At 46.8% G+C, this 14820-nt stretch overlaps 1 protein-coding gene across 3 annotated transcripts in view; it reads right to left on the minus strand.

Moving 5' to 3' along the window:
* NGDN (neuroguidin) overlaps positions 1 to 485 on the minus strand; it is a gene marked incomplete at its 3' end in the record, with an annotated part of 39859 nt that extends 39374 nt beyond the window's left edge. For 2 of the 3 annotated variants that reach the window (XM_079913988.1, XM_079913989.1), the window contains exons 1-2: positions 437 to 457; positions 24 to 83 (exon numbers count right to left, since the gene is read on the minus strand). In XM_079913988.1, the coding sequence (XP_079770114.1) occupies positions 24 to 83; positions 437 to 448 (72 nt within the window). In that variant the 5' untranslated portion in view covers positions 449 to 457. Of the gene's footprint in view, positions 1 to 23; positions 84 to 436 lie in introns of all 3 variants that reach the window. The other variant, XM_079913990.1, reaches the window with a different exon arrangement.
* Positions 486 to 14820: the final 14335 nt, after the last annotated feature.

The following is a 14820-nucleotide window of genomic DNA, read 5'->3' on the forward strand; positions in this document are numbered from 1 at the left end:
TCCGAAGGGGTGCCATTACTCACCTGCTCCTGGAGGTTTTTCAAAAGTGCTACGGCATTTGGCAGGTCTGACTCCAGCACCTCCTATGGAAGGGAGAGAAGAGAAAAAAACATTCTTTCCTCAGGATTATAAGAAGGAACATGTGAGGTGGAAAAGCCCCCTCTCTCCTTCAAACACCCGGACTTCCTGCCTTCCCACTCCGGTGCACATGCAACCTCGCCTCAGAGCCCGCCAGCCTCTCAGGTCACTGGAAAGGAGCGGTAACTCCAGCCACGTCTCCCTACTACTGCTTTTGCCCCGCTGTGGCAGGGAGGGCGCCTCCCTGGAGTTATTTCCATCACCACCCTTCCCTCGCCCCAATAATTTGCCTCGAGGCACTGAGGAGAAAACAAACGTCCACAATACCAAGCCGAAGAAGCACACACACTACACTCACCGGCGCCGCCATTTTCACAAAGGCCGCCCCTTCCGGAACTGTACTTCCTGAGAGCTGACGTTGTCTTTATAGACGAGAGGCCGCCGCCGCTTGCAAACCTAAGCCAATAGGAATAAGGGCTCTCTCACTTCCGCCCCGAACAGGATGTACGAGAGGAGGGGCCGGGTCCAGCCAATGGAATAGAAGAACTGGCTAAATTCGTCAGACTTAGGAGGAGCTTTAACGACGTAAAGATGCTATTGGAAAGAAGCATGTTATTAGTAAATTGAGTAGAATGAGTGGAGCTAAGCCAGTAAAAACTCGGCAACTGATTGATTGACAGGTAGAAAGACCCAATGGAAAAAAGGAGTTAACTGAGCGAACTGAGAACATATTGGCTCCTGGACGCCGCAGTACCCGGAGTCTTTTTCAAGAGGCTTCTCTTGCATTGCCTGAACCCGCCGCTAGGTGACGGGCCTCGGCATCTCTCTGAGAAGGCGGCCACGTTATGAAGCCGCCATTGCTGGCTGCTGTTCGAAGGCGGGCTGCGCTAGATTCCTCACAGACCCCAAGGCCCTTGTGTGATCGTGGAGAAGTCATTCGATCTCTGAGCTTTTTTCATCTATAAATAGGAGAGTTGGGCCAGAGAAGCCCAGAGCCAGTTTAGACACGGACAGTAAGGACACTCACGCGCCTCATACGCACCTGGGGGCGCTGCGGAGAGACGCCCCCAGCTGCAGCCCCAACACTTCCTACTAGTTCGGCGACGTGAAGGGAGGGACGTTTAACAAATGAAGCCAGTTAAGATTTACGTGACTTGCCCCTGGTCACACAGGCCCCGGCAGAACTTGGTTTAAACCCAGCCTGTGCATATATAGTATTTCGTTATGCTCTGTCTCATCTTTCCCCAATACTTGAAAGTATGTCAGCTCACTCCTGCTCTCACAGGCTGATGAAGTCAGTTGGGTGGGTATTAATCGTTCCTATCGTCTGCCTTGGGAAGTAAGCACTGCAAGGGGAAATGATGGTCTTGAATTTTACCTGCAACTGTCGAGCAGAGCTAGGACTAGCAATCAGATTTCCTGACTTGGAGTGGTCTTCTGGAATTAAACAAGGAATAACTCCCATATCTCGGCAACCAGGGTGGGAAAATCCTGGTTTCTAAATCTTTTGAGGGATTCAGGAAGAAAAAGGCAGGGCCTAGGTATCCAGTCCTCATGCCTCTGCCTCAAGCATTTATTTGCTGTTTCAGGCCAAGCATGGAAGCTCAGTGTGCCTTGACAGCCTACGCAGTCCATTAACCAATTATTTTATACCGTTTATCAGGATTTGTATTATGAAAAGTTTCCATTTCAACATAAATTTGTGACCTATTCAGATCCTCTGCCCATTTTTTAATCAGGTAATTCTTTTGCTATTTAAGTTGTATGAGTTCTTTATATATTTTGGATATCAACTGCTTATCAGATATATGATTTGCATATATTTTCTCCCATTCCGTAGGTTGCCTTTTCATTTTGTTGATGGTTTCCTTTGCTGCGCAGAAACTTTTTAGCATGATGTAGTCCCACTTGTTTATTTTTGTTTTGTTGCCTTTGCTTTTGCTGTCAGATCCAAAAACAATCATTGTCAAGACTGCTGTTAAGGAGCTTACAGCCTATGTTTTCTTCTAGGAGTTTTAAGGTTTCAGGTCTTCCATTCAAGTCTTTAATCCATTTTGAGTTAATTTTGTGTATAGTGTAAGATGGGGTCTAGTTTCATTCTTTTGCATGTAGCTGTTCAGTTTTTGCAACGCCATTTATTGAAGAGACTGTTCTTTCCCAATTGCATATTCTTAGCTCCTCTGTAGTAAATTAATTGACCATACATGTGTGGGTTTATTTCTAGGCTCTCTATTTTGTCCCATTGATCTATGTGTTTGTTTTTATGCCAATATGATATTGTTTTGATTACTATAGTTTTGTAATATAGTTTGAAATCATGGACAGAAATAACATTTAACCAACTATCTGGGCACTTCATGACTCAGTCAGGTTTACACATAAAATTAACCATCATGCTATACGTAAAAATACTCATAATCATTGACTCAGAAATCTATTTCTTGGAATTTATTCTGACAAAATCTTTCAAAAAAAGAAAAGAAGCCATGTATATATATATATATATATATATATATTTACAGAGACAGTATTTATAAGTTCAAAAAACTGCAAACAAGGGGTTAGAGAGTGATTGTTAATGGAAGGGGGTTTCTTTTAGAGGTGATGAAAATGTTCTAAAATTAGGTAGTGGTGATGGTTACACAACTCTGAATATACTAAAAACGACTGAATTGTACACTGTAAAAAGGTGAATTTTATGGTATATGAATTGTCTCAATAAAAGTGTTATAAAACTATAAGCAATCTAAATATCAAACAAGTAAATTTTCATATATTGTCACAGAAATAGCAAATAGCTCCATTTATTGAGTGCTTACTATATGCGAGGCATTATTCTGAACACTTTACATGTATAAATTCAGTGGTTTTTCAAAGTGTGGTATGGTACTTGATCTAGTAGCATCCAGAATGCAGATTCAGGCACCCCACCCTGTCCTACTGAATCAGAATTTCTGAGGCCAAGGCCTAAGATGTTTTATTTTAATAAGCCTTCCGTGTATTCTGCAACATGGTCAAGTTTGAGTGTCTCTGTTTTAACTTGTTTAATTCTCATAGTAAACCCATAAGATGGGCAATATTGTTTTCTCCATTTTATAGATAGTAGTGGAACATCTGCCATCGTAAAAATGATAAAATCTAAGATTGCAGAAATATGGAATTCTAATGGCTAGAACATGAGATTATGTACATATTGTATGTACCCACAGCAGCCCTATATATATACCATATATGTACTTTTGTATGTATGTATATAATAGAAACACACACACACCTTGGAAAGAAGCTGAGAATTGAAAATAGTTAATGTGATTTGGTAGGAGATCTTGGGTGTTATTTCTGTACTTGCATAGTTTCAACAAAGTTTTGTTTGTGTTTCAGGAGCAGCCCTGCTGAATCAAAAAGTACTTTCGTAGAAGAGCCACTGATACTACTACATATAAAATAGATAACAACAAGGACTTACTGTATAGCACAAGGAATTATACTCAATATTTTGTATTAACCTATAAGGGAAAAGAATTTGAAAAAGAATATAGATAGATAGATAGATAGATATCTGAATCACTGTGCTCTATGCCTGAAACTAACATGACATTGTAAATCAATTATACTTCAATTAAGAAATGCACATTAGAGGAAATTCCCTGGTGGCACAGTGGTTAAGAATCCGCCTGCCAACTCAGGGGACACGGGTTCAAACTCTGGCTCAGGAAGATCCCACATGCCGCGGAGCAACTGAGCCCGTGTGCCACAACTACTGAGCCTGCACTCTAGAGCCTGCGAGCCACAACTACTGAGCCCACGTGCCGCAACTACTGAATCCTGCACACCTAGAGCCCATGCTCTGCAACAGGATAAGCCACCGCAATGAGAAGCCCGTGCACTGCAACAAAGAGTAGCCCCCGCTTGCCGCAACTAGAGAAAGCCCTCGCACAGCAATGAAGACCCAACACAGCCAAAAAATAAAGAAAGAAAAAAAGAAAACAAAATTTTTTTTCTAAATGCACATTAGAAAGAATCATCAGAGGATCTCATCCATTCCGTCAACATTTTTGTTAGTTATATATATTGTGGTATTGCTGAATGTTTAATCAGAGCCAGCTAGGCCTTTAAAAACTTGAATTTCCACATTTGAAAATGGGAAAAATATAATTTTGCTACTCAGTCTTGAGAATCTACTGATTCTCAATCAGTAGATTGAGATTCTCAATCATTGTGGACTTCACAAGTTAATGATATTTTTTTATTTTAATTTTTTAAAAATATATTTTATTTTACTTTATTTTTATTTTTGGCCGTGTTGGGTCTTTGTTGCTGCGCGTGGGCTTTCTCTAGTTGTGGTGATCAGGGGCTACTCTTTGTGGCAGTGTGTAGTCTTCTCATTGTGGTGGCTTCCCTTTTTGTGGAGCATGGGCTCTAGGCACGTGAGCTTCAGTAGTTGCAGCACACAGGCTCAGTAGTTGTGGCACGTGGGCCCTAGAGCCCGCGGGTGTCAGTAGTTGCGTCACGTGAGCTCAGTAGTTGCAGAGTGCAGGCTCAGTAGTTGTGGTGCATGGGCTTAGTTGCTCCGCGGCACATGGGATCTTCCTGCACCAGGGATCAAACCCGTATCCCTTTCATTGGCAGGTGGATTCTTAACCACTGCACCACCAGGGAAGTCCCTAATGCTATTTTTAAGTGATTCTGGGATATATTGCTGACAATTTCTCTATTAATAGTGGAATAGTTTAAAAAAAAAAAAAGAAGAGTCACTGAGCAGTGCCTGGAGAGGCAGGCAGCAAAAGTCCCAATAACTTTAAAGAGGTGGGAAAGCCCAGCCTGGGGTGAGGGTACTGTTAGGAGACCAGTCATATCTGGAGATGGGAGGTTGTGAAGGGCTAAGTTGGGACAATCTGGGGCCAGTTTATGAAGTGTCTTTAAGTGCCAGTCAGGAATTCAGGCTTTGTCTCTGAGACAACATGGAGCCCCGGAAGTTTCTATGAATGACAGATATGTTAGAAGTGGTACTTTAGAAAATTGAGTCTGCCAGTCATTTGGTGAGATGAGCAGATGGAAGACTAGTTAAGGTGCTATTGCAATTATCCAGGCATGAGAAGGGGCCTTGCCTCATGACGTTAAAGAGAGAATGGGGAAGAAGGGAGGAGGCGGGACCTTTTGAAGGTGGAATCTACAGATGAATAGAAATGTGGTTGGCTGCCTTTCTCCTGAGCCCCCTCCCCTTTCTCATGTCTAATTCTCAGCTTCTCTGGGTAGTTCCCTTCGTTCCCTACCTGTGACCACAAATCTAGAATCTCCTCTGCAAATGAAACAGAAATGAATCGGAAAATGAATGAATCCGAATGAATGATGAATCCGAAAACTCAATGTCACTTTTCCCAAGAATGACTGGTTATACCACCAATTCTATAAAATCAGATAATATAACCACCCCCCCACCCCAACCCTGCCACACACACACACACCAGCACCTTAAAACACATTAATTGAAAAAAAAAAAAAAAACATTAATGGCTGCTCGGTGCCTGTAGGTTAAAATTCACACTCCCTTAATTTGGTTCATGAGGTCCTTTGTGACCAGCCTTCACCTGCCTCCCAGGCTCTTCTGCGGTCGGATCCCCTGATAACTTCCACTCTTTAGCCACACTGAGTTCACCTCAGTTCCTCTCAGGCCTTTGGACAAGCTGGTCTCTCTGCCCAGCTCCTTCTTTTCTTGATCTACTCCAGCTCATCTTCAAGTCTGACCTTAAAAGTCATTTCCTCCAGGGAGCCTTTCCCGATCTCCAGTCCAGATTAGGTGGCCTTGCTTTGTGCTCCAGGATTTCTTCCATCAGAGCACCTGGCACTTCCTCCATCACAGTACCTGCCACACTATACTGTCACTGCCTGTCCACTTGTCTGCCTCTCCGTAGTAATCTGTGAGCTCCTGAAGTCAGGACTGTGCCTGCTACAAAGTTGGTGCTTGATCAGTGTTGGTGGAATGAACGTTCGTTCCTGGGCTATGGTAGGGCACGCTTCCATTAACATTATCATTCTCATTAACATGAGTTGAACAATCAAACTGGAAGAAGCTGGGATCTGGAATTATTAGACAGGGCCCACTGAGATGGGGCGGATCCTGGGGAACATTGTCATTGCAGATGCTGGAAGAAAGTACAGACCAGCCTGGCAGCAGATGAAGGGAGTTAGTCTATTAAAGCAGTCAGAATCAGGAAGGTATTCTAATAAGAGGGCACTGGAACAGGTTTGGAAAGCCAAGCAGGCAAGTGGAAGTAATATTAATAGATACCACTTATTGAGCATCCACTGTTTATTGGGAGCTGTGCCTATAACTTTTTTTTCCCCATCTTTATTGAGGTATATTTGACAAAAAGTGTATATATTTAAAACGTACAATGTGATGTTTTGATATATGTATACATTGTGAAATGTTTTCCACAATCAAGCTAACAAGCTAATTAACGTATCTGTCACCTAATATAGCTACCTCCACCCTTTTTTTGTGTGTGGGGGGGTCAGAACAATTAAGAACTACTCTCATAGCAAATTTCAAGTACACAATACAGTACTTTTTACTATAGTCACCCTGCTGTATGTTAGATCGCTAGAACTTACATCCTTCATATACGAAACTTTGTATACTTTGAGCAACATTTCCCCCACCTCTCCAGCCACTGGAAACCACTGTTCTACTCTCTGCTTCTAAGGGTTTGTCTTTTTTTAGATTTCACATATAAGTGAAATCATGCAGTATTTGTGTTTCTGTATCTGGTTTATTTCACTTAGCATCCCACTCTCCACCTTCATCCATATTGTCACAAATGATAAGATTTCCTTCTTTTAGGGCTAGATAATATTCTTCATCCAGTCATCCATCACTGGACATTTAGGTTGTTTCCATGTCTTGACTATTGTGAAGAATGCTGCAGTGAACATGCAGGTATCTCTTCAAGACAGTGATTTCGTTTCCTTGGGCTATATATACCCAGAAAAGGAATTTCTGGATAATATGGTACTCCTGTTTTTAATTTTCTGAGGAACTTCTCTACTGTATTTCATAATGGCTGTACCAATTTTTTTTTATAACTTCATATACATAATCCTTAAGTCAAGTATATGGGGTGGGTATTACCATCCACATTTTACGGTTAAGACTGGGGTTTAGTGCTGGGATTCAAAAATAGTTCTTCCTGGACCTGTCCTCTTTTCTCTACATGAGTGCTTCTCCAATTTTAATATGCATTAAATCACCTGGCAGGGGTCTTGTTAAAATGCAGATTCTGTTAAAATGCAGAAAGGTAACTCAGGCCTGGGTTGGGGCCTGAGATTCTGCAATCCTCATAAACTCCCACTGATGAGGGTATATCAGTCCACGGGTCATACTTTGAGTCACAAGACTCTGCACGATACTTCACTTTTTTCTCAGAGAGGTTAAGTAACTCACCTAGGTCACACAGCTAGTCCATAAGCCAGGGTTTTTGATCACAGGCCTATTTGATGTCAAAACCTATGCTCTTAGTCATTAAGATATACTGTCTCCCTCTATTCGAAGGAAACAGGGCCCCCCGCTTCCAGTCTGGGGCTTAAGGGAAAAAATCTAATCCCTGAGAAGTAGACAGGCACCAGAGAAACTAAGAGGGTTACCAAGACAGGGCTTCTGGCAGAGGGAACGAAACCAGGGCTCAGTTACCAGACTGTGGCACAGGGTGGGGCCCAAGTCTTAGGAACAAGACAGAAGCTGCATTTCCAGAGCTACAGCACAGAAGCAAGGGTGACTTGATGATGACACTCCAAAGGTGGGCAATAGCTTGTTCTATCCCTCCTGCCTGGAGCCTGAAATGGGGCCAGAGCCTGGGGCAGGACTGATCCTGCCAGTGTGACAAGGTCACATGGGAGAGGAGAGAAAGATCATAGGGGTGGGAGCCACACCACCTTCACACCCTCCTCCCTGGGATCCCTGGCACTGCCCAGAGAGGCTAGGCCTTCCTAGGGCTCACCAGCATCCTTTGGGGCTGCTGACCCCATCCCCTGCACTCTCCCTTTCTACCTTCTCTTCTCTTGATTTCAAGCCCTCCTCCCACCTCAATCCTCTACATACCAACTCCCTGTTTGAATGACAGGATGGTTCCATATTTCAGGCCCCTGTCCTATTGACCTTGTTCTATCAGGATCCATAGCAATTACCTTAAATTTTTCTTTCTTTTTTCCATCACCTTAAATTTTGCCTTGTTCCTTTTGAATGCCCAGGGTATAGGTATCTGGGAAGTGGCAGAAACCAGGGACGCTTAGTACTGGCTAAGTCTGGGGTCTTCAGTGGGGGGGCCCACAGGAGTAGCACAGAGCAGGGTGAGAATCAGGTGCGGGGTATTTCAGATGCTTCTGGACTTATGCTTCCACAGCAGGAAGCCGGCCATCCATGTTACACCAGCTGTCATCTCAGGAGCTGCATCAGAGTCATCAACTATATTAGGATCTTGGTCAGAACTTTTGATTGACTTCTGGCTAAAGGTCAGCAAAGGACAGGTACAAATGTGACCTAAAGGATAAGTTACAGAGCCCCAAACAGAAAAATGACCAGATAAATTTCTGAGCATGAAAAATGTGACAATTCAGAATTGGCTTTGCAAAATAAATTAGCAGACATCTTTATGTCAGTGTTAGGGTTGTGCAGAGACAGATATAACCTCTGCTGTATTAGGATAATTTCCCATGGCCCCAAAGCCCACCACATACCTCCTGCACTTCTGCACCCAGGCAGAGTCCCTCTGTCCAAGTGACCCCTCTTCCAAGAGGAGGATGTCCAGGGACAAAGACAAGCTGAGACAAAAGGGGGATGTTTGTTGGTATCCCTTACATATCCTCCTGAGCCTCTTGGATTCATTTTCGTTTGGGTTCTTTTTTTTTTTTTTTTTTTGCTGTACGTGGGCCTCTCACTGCTGTGGCCTCTACCATTGCGGAGCACAGGCTCCGGACGCGCAGGCTCAGCAGCCATGGCTCAGGGGCCCAGCCGCTCCGCGGCATGTGGGGTCTTCCCGGACCGGGGCACAAACCCGTGTCTCCTGCATCGGCAGGCGGACTCTCAACCACTGCGCCACCAGGGAAGCCCCAGTTGGGTTCTTTTTTAAGAGCTAATTACTGTTTAGCCTCTGGAGACTCTAGTAATCGTCCAAATGCAAGTTACTTGAGGAGGGACCCCTGGTAAACCTCCAAAACTACAAACATTTCATTTTTGTGTATCCCAGTAAAAAAAAAAAAGAAAAATCCCAAGCATGTATTTTATACATACATATAAAAGTGTATCTGGATGGACACTCTCCAACTATTAACCATGGCTGCCTTTGCAGAATGGGACTGTGAATAGTGGAAGAAGCTTTACCTCACTTGCCTTGTAGAAGATATATTGTTTGAATTTTTAAAGTAACAAGCATTACTTTTATAATATGGGAGGAAGGAAAGAAAGAGGAAGGGAAGGAGGAAGAAAAAACGATTTGAGAGAGAGAATAAAAGTAGAAAGACAAAAAAAGAGGGAGGGAGTGAGGGAGGAAGGAAGGAAGGGGGGAAGGAAGGGAGGGAGGAAGGGTGAGAAAGAGAAAGAAAAAGGAACAGAAAGAGAAGCCTCCTCCACTCTCTCCCTGAATAAGATCCAGGGAATCTCATCTATGTCCCTATCCTGCAGGAGCAATTGGAGCCCTCATAGGAAAGAGAAGAGCAGCTGTTCACCTTCTTTGGTACATTATTCATCATGCATTTATTTTATTTAGATTCATCAGAGTTGAAAGAGCTCAAGATAAAAATATACATAATAACTTCTGGCCATTTAAAATATCAAAACAATGAAAAATATTTAAAGAGACTAGAGGCAAGAGGGAGGGCAAGGGGAAAACAGAAAAAGAACAAGAAAGAAACAGCAGTTTCAAGTAAATAGCAACAAATACCAGTGTGCCTAAAAATCCTGGAGGCTGCTGCTCCCCGTTAAGCCATGACAGCCTTGTTCCCTGGAGGCTGGGCCAAAAAGGTCGACATAGAAGCCTTTGTCGCCCTTATTTCCCCCGATGGACACAGCTTTGGACAGTGGCCATGGATGGCGTTGCTCAAGATCCAGCCTTTTCAGGACCCACCTCCAGCTTACCTTCCGCAGAAACCTTCCTTCATCGCCCTCTCCCCTCACTGCCCTGCCTCTGCGTTCCTGCATTTATGGACTCAAATTTTCAGTTATTATACCCATGTTAAGTGTTGCCACTCCAGACCTGTGATCATGTTGGCCGTGTGTTCATTGATCTGAAAACTCTGAGGACAAAGGGGCCTCTGACCTGCCTCTTTACCCCCTCGGAGTCTAGGTGCTGCCTGGTCCACAGAGGGTGTGCAGTGACCTTCCTGTCCCCTTCCCTCCACCTCTCCGCGCTCTTCTCCAGTGACAGTGCCAGAAGCCAGGAGGACCCTGGTTAGCAGATGACCATGCAGGCACGTCTGTCTAATTCTAGCCAAGGGCCTGGGGGAAGGGACAGAGCCCAGGGCCCTGTGGCCTCTTCTCTGAGAGGACGCAGGGCTAAGAATAGGACGGGAGATTAGGGAGGGATTTGAACTGCATTGTTATCTCACAGGAATGGCGTTCATTTGGGAGTGTCTGTTTTCCAAGCTCTTCCAAGAGCCGCCCCACCTCCTCCCCTGCCCTGTGTCTCTGTAGGGGTGCCCGCCACTGTTCTCTCACCAATTCTTTCTCTTCTCTTTCCATCTGCTCTTCTCTGCGAACGCCCATCCATTCCCGTCCCCTCCTCCTGTCCCCCGTTGCTCTCCAGCCCCATCCTAATTCCTCATCCCCTTTCTTCCTAAGTTCCTACCCCTTCACCTATTTTCCCTCCTTCTCTGCCTAGATCTGCTTCCTTCCACCAGGTTCCACAAGTCCTTCCCACTTACCTTTCCCCCTGCTTCTGTCTCCCTCCTGGCCCCTTTGCCCACCACCTCTCCTCACTCCTCACTCTTCAGCTTCATGTGCCAGATTTGTTTTCCAAGCTGGTGGCCTCTGACTCCCCTTTCCTAACACTTTTGGACCAGTGTCTTGTCCACTCCTCCCTCTGTCCTGCTGCTGTGTCCCCTCCCTCAAAGCTGAGCTGGACAAGCACAAGTAGCAGAGATTGAGGTGGGCTGACAGCCTCTACTCCCCTAACTGCTAGAAACCATCAGCACTACACACCAGGCAAAGGGATACCTCTGAGGACGAGACCCAGGCCATGCAGGCCATAAGGGACACCTCCCGCAGCCCAGCCAGAGCTATTCTTAGGAACCCAGTACCACAAAAGGGCCTTTTGCTTTGTGTCACACCACCCCCATGGAGCTGCTCTTGGCAGCCGAGGCTGTAATCTCAGAGACAAGGGGCCCAGACGTGGGAGGCTGGGCTGGAAACTGCCCCCTGCCCTGACTTCTCAGAGCATAAAGGCTCTGTCCTTGGGGCAAGGTCATCTCCCACCACAATGCACAGACACCCAGCTACACAGCTCTGCTGCTCTTTCTGCAGTCTTGGTCTGTTCACAGCTGAACCTCAGCTCTGCCGCCTCACCCCTTACTCCTCCGCTGTATCTCCTGGTCCCCACGCACCCTTTCCTGGGTTCTTCCCCACTCCCAGCAAACCAACTCCCCATCTTACTGCCTCCCCATTCTTCCTGCTCAATATGGGTCAGGCTTTTTTTTATCTAGTCAGTCCATAGTCCTCTGATAAAGGCTCTTCTTTCCTTGCTGCAGGTGGGGAAGCTAAGACCCCGGCTCCGGTCTCTTGAGACCTTGAGGACTGTGACCAGCTCTCAGTCCCTAGTCTGGTCCATGGATCCGAGGTGAGCTGGCAGTCAGGTTGCCTGCTGCCCCTGAAAAGCTCCCCTGGGAGAAAGCAGCAGCCAGCCCCCCGGCTCCTTTGTTCCAAATCAGACCCAGGGAGGTTGCTTAGCGCCCCTGCCCCATGACAGGAAGGACCTGCGTGATGGATGGATGTGTCTCTTTGTGTTCTTAATCAGTTTCTAATATTTGTGTAGAACTTTGGGGCATATGTGGCAGAGGACGGGTATCAAAGTCCTGCACTAAAACTCAGGCTTGCAAACCCAGCAATAGGAAGGCTGCCCAGCACTGCAGCGCAGGCAGATCAGAGAAGAACCGGCCTCCACCTTCCATCCTCTTGGAACACCAGCGAGAGCCCTGCTCCAGGAGACCAGCCGTTCTCCCACGGCGGGTTATGGGTTGGGACAGGCAGAGGTACCTGGGTCGTCAAACCAGGAGCATCATCTTTCCAGGTGCAATAAACATACTCAGGCATAAGGAAGCAGAAGAAGCTGAACCACGGGTGCTACCCATGTTTCCAGATCACTCTGTAGGGCTACTCTCTGCCCTCCAGCCCTAGGCTAGTACTCATACCGTGGAACACAGGAGGCCTCAGTCGGTGAGGGCCACAGGATGACAGCACGGCTGCCCCCGTGCTCTGCTGTGAGCTCCCTGCGTGCATCTCTGGGAATGAGGAGCGAGCCAGCTGAGTCTCCTCCCGTTTGCAAGCCCACTTTATGGAGGCAGTCACCTCAGCCCTCCAAGTATTCCCAAACCACCCCTCCAGCTTCCCGAAAGAGAGAAGGAATAAGAAACTAGAACCAGAAAATGTAAAAGGGACTGGAGAACAAAACAAGGGCAACTTTTATCACCCCCTCTTCACAAGTGCAGGACTGCCCGATTTTTTTTTTTTTTTTTTTTTTTTTTTTTTTGCGGTACACGGGCCTCTCACTGTTGTGGCCTCTCCCGCTGCAGAGCACAGGCTCAGCAGCCACGGCTCACGGGCCCAGCTGCTCCGTGGCACGTGGGATCTTCCCGGACCGGGGCACGAACCCGTGTCCCCTGCATCGGCAGGCGGACTCTCAACCACTGCACCACTAGGGAAGCCCAGGACTGCCCGATTTTTAAAACAAAGCAAATCGTGTTACTCGGCCCTCTTCCCCTTCTAGTTGCTGTCTAATCTCTCAACTCACTGCCAAGCTCCTCAAATGCAGGGGTCACACCCTCCACTTCCTGGCCACTCATCCTTTTCTTAATACCTTGCTGCAGCCTGGCTCTGCCCTGTGACTGCGGAAGGTGCTTGCTCCAAGATCACCCGAGTTCCTCCTCTCTGCCACCCTGACATTCAGTCTGTCTTTGGCATCTGACGCTATGGCCACCTGCTCCTCCTGAAGAACTTCTTCTGGCTTTTAGGAAACTGCCCTTTTCTCGTGCTCCTCGGTGCTCTTTGAGTCGCCTTCTCCAGGCTCTCCGATCTCATGGCCATCCCCCGAGGCAGTTGGTCTCATGTACCAGCCCTGCCCGCCAGTCCCATTAATTCCAACTTCCTACAGGGATGCAGACCATCTTCGTCAGATGCCCCACTGTGACCTCCAACTCCCCTGAACCAAACACGTTGTCCTCTTCCTGCCCACCGAAGAGCTTGTTCCCTTTTGCTGCTACCCCCATCCTTGCCAACATCACACAGTCATGAGTCTGTCTTCCTTATCTCCTGCGTCCAGTCTGTCAGCAGGGCATTTTATTTCTACCTGAGAAATCCTTCCAGTCTCACCCTTTCCCCTTTGCATCTGCTGGCCCCGCTGTTCTCCTGACCTTGATCGTTACCCTACCCTCCTCTCCAATCTCCCCGCCTCCAGCCTCTTCTCCCTCAAAGTGTCCAGTAATACCTGTGCTGGGCCCTCAAACTGTGCTGTCATGACATCACAGTGACTGCTCCCAGGTCTACAGAGCTTTAGTCATTCTTCGCTGCCTCTAGGACACTGTCCGTTTTGCTGGTCTGGGACACATGGCAGAGTCAGCAGAAAGCACCCTGGAGTAAGACAGAATGGGGCTTGAATCCCAGCACTACACTTCCTGCTTGATTTTTTTAAAAATAAATTTATTCATTTATTTATTTTTGGCTGTGTTGGGTCTTTGTTGCTGCGCGCAGGCTTTCTCTAGTTGTGGCGAGCGGGGGCTATTCTTCTTTGCGTTGTGCGGGCTTCTCACTGTGGTGCCTTCTCTTGTTGCAGAGCACGGGCTCTAGGCACATGGGCTTCAGTAGTCATGGCACGCGGGTTCAGTAGTTGTGGCTCGCAGGATCTAGAGTACAGGCTCAGTAGTTGTGGCGCACGGGCTTAGTTGGTCCGCAGCATGTAGTATCTTCCCGAACCAGGGCTCGAACCCATGTCCCCTGCATTAGCAGGCAGACTCTTAACCACTGCACCACCAGAGAAGTCCCTCTGCTTTATCTTGAACAAACCTCTTAGCTCTCTGGACCCCATTGCTGAACCATAAAATGCAATTTAATTGATTGGCAAATGTGAGCGTTAGGGAGATGATATGCATCAAACACCAGGCGTGATGCTTGGCACAGATAGGCACTCCACGTACGAACAGCCCTTTCCCCTCTTCTACAACGTGAGCCCACCTGAAATCTCCAGAGCCCAGAGTCTGGCCAGGCGTATGTCCTCTGAGTCCTTACTACCTCACCATGCCATTCCCCTGCCATGCCTCTGGTCATGCTGGGATTCCCACCACCTGGACCACATCCCTGCTCCCAGTGCTTCTCAAAGTCCTACCTTCCCTTCAAGCCCCACCTAGAAACCTTTGTTCCAGCCCACACTGAACAAGAGCTTCTCTGCCTTGGGGTCGTCCTGGATGTGGACCACACTGTGTAGCCCTGAGCCATCTTCGCTTGGTTTCCAGTGTGCTACCTGTGGCTTCCTGATGGGAATGCCC

The sequence above is a fragment of the Stenella coeruleoalba genome, assembly GCF_951394435.1.
Source record: "Stenella coeruleoalba genome assembly, chromosome: 2".
NCBI classification, from domain to species: Eukaryota; Metazoa; Chordata; class Mammalia; order Artiodactyla; family Delphinidae; genus Stenella; species Stenella coeruleoalba.